Source organism: Lutjanus erythropterus, chromosome 4 (assembly GCF_056507025.1).
Source record: "Lutjanus erythropterus isolate fLutEry1 chromosome 4, fLutEry1.hap2, whole genome shotgun sequence".
Classification (NCBI taxonomy): Eukaryota; Metazoa; Chordata; class Actinopteri; order Lutjaniformes; family Lutjanidae; genus Lutjanus; species Lutjanus erythropterus.
The window spans coordinates 20181253-20188505 of NC_139320.1; the positions used below are offsets into that span (position 1 = coordinate 20181253).

Here is a 7253-nt window from a genome sequence, read left to right on the forward strand (position 1 = left end):
TAACATCAGCTAAAAGTAACAAGCAAGTTTCAGGCTTCACAAAGGTGAGCAAAATCCCCTCAGCTAGTTCAATTATGTTTAAAGGAGTGAGACAAATTGTACACACACACGTCATCATTGCAAAGTCTGCAGCATTTCAGTGTTTGCACACTCAAAGTTTCACCATTTGCCCATTTTGATAGCACAGGATGTCTCCAGTGAGTTTAATCAATTAACACACCAACCAATAAATATGGCAAAGATTTCAGATTTTGGTAATGTGGCTCAAAATGCTTCTTTATACCTATTCCCAAACACGACCTGAGGGTATCTACTAAGTTTTATGATGATTGGACAAATGATGAATGAATAATGGCCATATTCCTGCTAAGCCCCTCTCTTTGTGAATATATTTGGGACAGTAGCTGTTTTTAACAAGTCTTTTAGGAGATGGGCCAATGTCTGTGGTTTTTCTGTGGCACTAATTTCAAGAACAAGTGATCCCTTCTTACCAGGGCCACAGGAAGTGTCACTGTTGTCTCCTTTCGGTCTGTTGTGCCCATTGGTGCCACTGTGGGACTCTTCGCCATCATCAAACAGGTCGATATCGTCTCCTTGTTGAGTTCTGGTCACGTCCCAGTCATCATCCATATGATCGTCTTCATCCACAGCAGCAGTGACTCTCTTAGAAACGCTGCTTAACTGAGGAGACAGGGGAGTAAGACTAATTTGAGCGAGCCAGTACTCTGTCGTTGAAGTTAACATTTTAACTTTTCTATCCTGAGGCCACAAACATCATGGATCTGCTGTGTACTAAGCAGTATATGTCACCTACCAGCAGTTTACAGATCTCAGCCAGTTCACTGAAGAGACTGGCCGGCAGGATCATAATGAACAGACTGGAGAAGACAGGAGAAACCCTGTCCTGCAGAAGAAAGGACAAAAGATTAATTCACAAAAAAGCTCTTTGACACCAGGCTACAACTTGTATGTGTGAGTGTGTGCAAGGACTGTAGAGGATTTGGCTGGGTTGTCCATTAATTGATAAAATTCATCTAAACGCTGTATTATTACATCATTATGCATACTGTCATAATGGAGGCATATTTCACCTTGTTTCTTCTGCTGGCCGACTGTGTGCAGAGCTTCATGACAGATCTTAGCGTGCTCATGGTTCCTTCTTCTGTCATCTTCACTTTCACACCAGAAACAAAGCCGGTGAAATCCTGCGCCAGCGCCTGGTAACGAGAACCACCTTAAATTCTTCTATGCTTTTATGTAATGTTTTTAATGGTTCATCATCCAGGATGTGGGAATAAACCTTACCTTGGCTTTAGTGAAGAGCTGTGAGCGGCAGGCCTCCTCTTCCGTCAGAAGTCCGGTTGAGACGTAACCTGCCAGGACACCAGTCAGCAGACTGAAACAGCGCACCAGACACTCTGGAGGGGTGGACTGGGACTGTGGACAGGGAAGCAAAATAAACATCAGTTTGTCACGTTGACAACTGCGCAGACACAGAAACACACACTTGTTAACTTCAGCTCACATCGGGAGAGTAGCAGTTGAGCAGGTTGTCAGCCACACAAAACAGCGACTGCTCCAACTTGTTTCTGAGGCCGGGGACGGCAGCGAATTGGCCGTCTGCTGAAGCGATTTTCACCGACCCATCTGTCCCTTGTGTCACTGAGGGCAGCGTGTTGAAGCTGAACTGCAGGTACAGCCTCTCAATCTCTTCAAGGCTGTCTTTGGCATTAGCTGTGGTTTCTTCTTGAAAAAAGGCACTGAGAAAGTAACTGAAAATGGAATTATTTTTATTCCAAAATGAATACAAATATAACTGGCTGTGTATTAATAATTATGTTAAAAAAGATACTTGGATTGTGTAAAAATTGGGTGCACAGGGGCAAAATTGTTATCATGTAGGTGATTATAATATAATTTCCCTCACCTCTCCACTCCTTCGATTCCCAGCAGAAAATTCAGGCCAGTTCTTGTGTCTTTCAAGGTCAGGGAGACCAGGATGTTTGCTATTAGAGCGTAAGGAAAGTCTCTGCACACAAAATCAGAATAAAATATATATTTACAGACATACAGCATATATTAAAAATAATATAATTTATATCCTTAAATAAGCAAGTATTGATCAATGATAAAATTATCTACAGTCAAAGGGATAATATACACTGAGCAGGTCATTATGGTGAAATGGGTTTATTTTGTCATAATGGCCCACTTATAGTACATTATACTGCTTATTACACAGCTACTTACTATAAACATCGATATTATTACACAAAATATTGATTTTAAATTATTTTATCCTCCTCTTGAACCTCTGATCAGAACTGCTTCATAGCAACGGCCTGTTATTCATAGCAATGGTTTGCTATTCACAAGTGACAGACCATAGAAAGCTATAATTGACCAATTAGAATCAAATATTAACAAAAGCTAAATCCACAGTTAACATGGGAAAACACAGCACAGCACCAACCTGCAAATGATGGGGTGCGGTCTGGAGCTTTCTTCCATTTCATCACTCTGATCAGTCATCAGCAGCCAGGCTATGAGGGTCTCTTTCAGGTTCAGCGATGCAGATCCGTCTGTGACCCCCACACAGTCCCAGCCTGAGCTCGAGATGAGACTTTTTGGGACTGGACACTTTAGCAGGGCCTGGGAGAGGCAGACAGCAGCACTCCTGTGGAGAGACAGACAAAAATGTGCATTGAATGCAAACACACACACACACTTATTATAAAAGACACGTCTTCAGTATGAACAAAGTTTTAGTTTATGGCGGAGACTCACTGAGATGGTTTACATGCTGATCCAGAGAAGAGCTTCCACAGTTCCCTGTCCATATTGATCAGTCCACCTTGGATGATGGAGCTCAGCAGGTCCAGGCTGAGAGCCTCTGTCTGAGGTGAGCTGACCCCTCGCAGGGCCAGGGCCCACACCCGACCCCACAGCCTGCCCAGGTCCACCCGATAAACCTGGGCCCTCTCTGGGTAGCGGGCCTGGCACCGGGCCACCTCCCTCAGACAGCGCAGGACATATGGTCCCCTCTCTCCTCTCCGCTGCTCTGCCAGGAGCTGGTACAGCACTGACAGCAGCGGTACCAGCTCCTGGCTGGGCATCATGGACGGGTACTTGGAGGAAAGCACTGCAGTGATCTGAAGCCTGAGGGCAGATAATTAAAGAGGGATATCTTTACACGATAATTGATCTGGAGTGGGTACAATCAAAGAATCAACTGGGTTCTTTTCATTGTTTTTATACCACTACAAATAAAACCAATAAAGACAATTTGTGAGCAGCTGTACTCAGTACCAACTTGTCTACCTTTAAAATGGTCTTGTATTGATTGTAATGTAATTTTCATACCATGGTATGATATCAAAATCACTATGGTGAGGCTGCAGATTGTCCCGGATGACCTCCCAGCCCAGATCGATGCGCCGCCTCTTGCTGGAGGGACTGTTCATGTGGGTGGCCCTGAGGGAGGCCTGGGTGACCTCCAGGACATGGGTGTCATTGTCGTCATTGAACAGCTACACGCAGGAAACACAAGAAAATAATGTTTTCAAAACAGGCTGATTCTTACGGACCTGTACAGTGTTTTATATCAGCTAAATAGCTACATAATTGTATAAACATTTCTAACAAACTAAAGTGCAATGGTCTGGATGCAAGCTTGAGACTTGATCTCTGTTACCTGGTGACAGATGTCAGCTGTGAGCTCAATGAGATTGTCTTTGACAGCTATGTGTCGGGTCCCTGTGACGTACTTCCCTCTGCTGCCTATTTGGCTGATTTCTCTGATTAAGACATCATACAGGTTGTACAGCAGACTCCGCCACCTGGCCCAGTCCTCAGCATGAGCACCTGAAATAAGGGTGGAGGAAAACTGATTGTTTATTATATGTGATGAATATGTTTATATTACTTTTAAGTTTTCATTGCAAAAAGACTTCCAAGGCAAACTGAGGCCAGCTACTGGTTTTCAATCATTTCATGGTATCAAATTGTATTTAGTGAATAAATTTGGTTTGAGATCAGTACTTCATCACAATTCCTCCATGGCAACCTTTATTTTTTTTGTCATACTTACATCAATATTCTTGAACCCTTTTCTTAGTATTTCAATTTTATCCTTGAAGATTGAGATTGAGTCAGTTTCTTCTCCACTGCTTGGAACAGTCAAACAGTTCAACTGTATATGGAACAATACACAGCCCACAATAAAGCCCATTTTAAGGAAAAACAAGAGATGATCCTACCTGTATCTTGTGTTTTGGCTCCTTTGGGGTGGTGAGCACACATCTGTAGGTTAAAGAACTCCACAATCTCCTCTTTGAGAGCCGCACTGGGTCTCATATCCGCCCAGACATAGAGTAAAGAAGGCAGAAGCTCCTCTCCCAGGCGACACACCCTCATCCGACAGTTCGTGGCAGCTGATCTCAAGAAGATGTTGAGAGCTGAGACGAGGTGCTCCAAAACAGTCAAGTGTTTCTCCTGTCTAACAGGATCATGGGACGTGGAAAAAAGAAAACAACTCCATCATGTTTGCATATATTTTTCCAACTGGTGTATGTTATGATTACAACAATTCAGGACGCTGCTGATAAAAGTCTTCACCTGGCATTCAGCAGTGTTTTGGAGAAGAAGCTGAACAGGGTGTTGTTGAGTCCTTCAGCCTGCGTGCAGCAGCCCTGCACCACTGCGTGAATGACTCTGCTCAACAGAACGCGGTTGATAGACTTGGATGAAGAGTTGAACAAGTGACAGAATAAGTCCAAGAGATCTGAGGATCACAAAAATAAGCAATAGGGGATTCAGTAAACAAATTAGGCAAGATGGTACTACATACCAGACAACAGTTATAATGTATGTGTAATGTAGAACAACAAGAGTTAATAACATTTTGCTACAGTTATATGATTTAGATAAATATGCCACTGACTGTGCCACTGCTGTGGTGTGACATCACACCAGTACTTGCGCACAGAGAGGATGTCCTTCACCAGGAGGCTAGTATAATCTTCTCCATAGGCTGAGCAGCTGTATGAATTCTGCAGGACCTCCATCACATGTTTCAGCAGCTCACTGCACTTCAGACGAGGCCCACCTGCAGATAGCCACAGAGACACGGTAAGGTAACTTTTCCTGTTTTCTACTCAGATGAGTGAGTCAAGAAAAATGACTGAAGATATTATTTAAATACGTGTACAAAAAATGCAACTGTATTATATCATAACATTTAGCTACTGGATCTTTCAAAGACAGTGTCCTTACGTTTATTTGCATAGCGAATGAAGAATTTGATCAAGCTGCACATGTCAGCCATCTTCCTCTGCCGTATGGCCAGCGTAGTTGCTGTAACATTGGATTTGCTTGACTGTATGCTTTCTGTCTCCTTCTGGACATAACGCTGCAGAAATCTGAAATGGAAAAAATGAGAGCACGCAAAACAGAGTAGAAAGTGCTTACAGCATTTATCAAGGCCATTTCTTCTGGCAGATAAATTGAGATAATAAAACAAAAGACATGATAAATTTAAAAATTACCACAAGCACAATGCACAAATATCTTGCACAACGTGGAATGAGAACAGATTCTAGAGAGGCATAATAGTAACAAATAGTCATTCTGAATATAGAACGCCAAATTTCCATTTCATTAACAGGCACAGTGAAGTTCCTGGAAGGCAGTCAGTACTCATTTGAGACTGATGCAAATAAACAAAAGTTAAACTCAGCTGATAAAATGGATACACACTGGACCCATTGTCTTAGCAGGTGCAAATTTAGGTTAAGATTTACAAAGTGCATAAAATCCTAAAGAGCCAAGATATGAGCCGTATTACACTGGGAGGGCTGTATGATATGGTCAGAAAGAAAAATCATATTTTGACAGATATTGTGATCTGAGCCACGATTGGTGGCAATTTTCATTTTTACAGAAAAACACAATGATGATATGACATTTGTTCAGGTCTCTAAACAAACATGTAGGCCAGAGCATCTCTGCAGCACTACAGTACTTCATAATGCTGCTGTGTCACACAATTTCCCCGTAAGAAAAAATTGCAGCTTCTGCGATTTAGATATTGCACTTGGCAAAATTACTGTGCAGCCCTATACACTACTAGATACATCAATATGCATTTTGTTGTTGCAGGTACAAAAATGCAAACATGCAAAGGCAGACTACCTAAAAACACCATCCCATGTGAGTTGCTTGGAGCCTTTAGCTTTAGGTCCGGAGGTACGATCCAACTCCTGCAAAACTTCTGGAGTTCGAATGAGACGTCTGAAGTGCTCAGCTTCTTTCTGGAGGTGTGAGAAGAGGACACAACTGTCAAAGTGTAGGATTTACACTGCACTTACTGGTTAAACGTGGTTATACTATAGTGAGGCTGAAGTGCAATACATCTCATTTTGATGAAAATCCTTACATGTGCATTAGTGTCCTGGTTTTGGGCATTATTCTGTTTTTGATTTTATTTTGAAAAAAACAATCAAAACCAGTATAAGGTTCAAGATCAGGACACCAGTGTGGATGTAAATGCGCTGGTTGTTTATATGCAGGTGTGATTACCTTTCTCTCTGTCACTTTGTCACTGTCTAGCCCCCTGCAGCAGGCTAGGAGATCATGCAGAGCCAGACTCATTGTGCTTCACAGTGGATGGAGGCACAGTCTCATCAATGTGGAGTGGACTATTCTACCAGCAAAGACAGGATGTTGACAAAACAGCATGTTGTTATTAACCCACGGCTACACTAAAACACTTATATGTACATGTATCAGCTCTCCTTTCCAAAGCACTGCTGACTAAGTATTCACATGAAATGGCAGCTTAAGTAACTACTAGTTAAACTAACTAATACAAACCACACTATATCAGTCTGGCCTTGTAGATTAGCTACTTCAGCAACACAACAGTGCAGGACTACATCTGAACTTAATTCACAAACATCCGTTCAAACACTCAGTACTGTAACTCCCAGTTTGATCACTGACCTTTGATTGCAGTTACAGAGCTGTCGCACATGCAGCTGCAGAGATGCTAACAGTGCTACAGGCTGCTCGTGTGCTACTCACAACTTTGCCATCTTGACTTGCGGTGAGCACACAGAAGACTCACGCACGCACGCACGCGTAGAGACCACGCAGGAAATTCCCGCCCCAGCAGCAGCAACGAAGAGGTCACATGACTACCTGTTCGTGGCTAGAGCCGAGTGAGTCCGGTAAATTGAATTCCAACGTTCAAA

The 7253-nt window shown here is 42.7% G+C and overlaps 1 protein-coding gene across 1 annotated transcript in view; it reads right to left on the minus strand.

Moving 5' to 3' along the window:
* atm (ATM serine/threonine kinase) overlaps positions 1-7112 on the minus strand; it is a 28911-nt gene extending 21799 nt beyond the window's left edge. Inside the window, exons 1-17 of the mRNA XM_084717301.1 lie at positions 7003-7112; positions 6580-6703; positions 6193-6311; positions 5275-5420; positions 4943-5107; positions 4618-4783; positions 4260-4498; positions 3695-3864; positions 3364-3530; positions 2788-3159; positions 2474-2677; positions 1928-2029; positions 1526-1760; positions 1306-1437; positions 1092-1217; positions 815-904; positions 492-681 (exon numbers count right to left, since the gene is read on the minus strand). Of these exons, the coding sequence (XP_084573427.1) occupies positions 492-681; positions 815-904; positions 1092-1217; positions 1306-1437; positions 1526-1760; positions 1928-2029; positions 2474-2677; positions 2788-3159; positions 3364-3530; positions 3695-3864; positions 4260-4498; positions 4618-4783; positions 4943-5107; positions 5275-5420; positions 6193-6311; positions 6580-6651 (2695 nt within the window). The 5' untranslated portion in view covers positions 6652-6703; positions 7003-7112. The remainder of the gene's footprint in view (positions 1-491; positions 682-814; positions 905-1091; positions 1218-1305; positions 1438-1525; positions 1761-1927; positions 2030-2473; positions 2678-2787; positions 3160-3363; positions 3531-3694; positions 3865-4259; positions 4499-4617; positions 4784-4942; positions 5108-5274; positions 5421-6192; positions 6312-6579; positions 6704-7002) is intronic.
* Between the last annotated feature and the right edge of the window lie 141 nt (positions 7113-7253).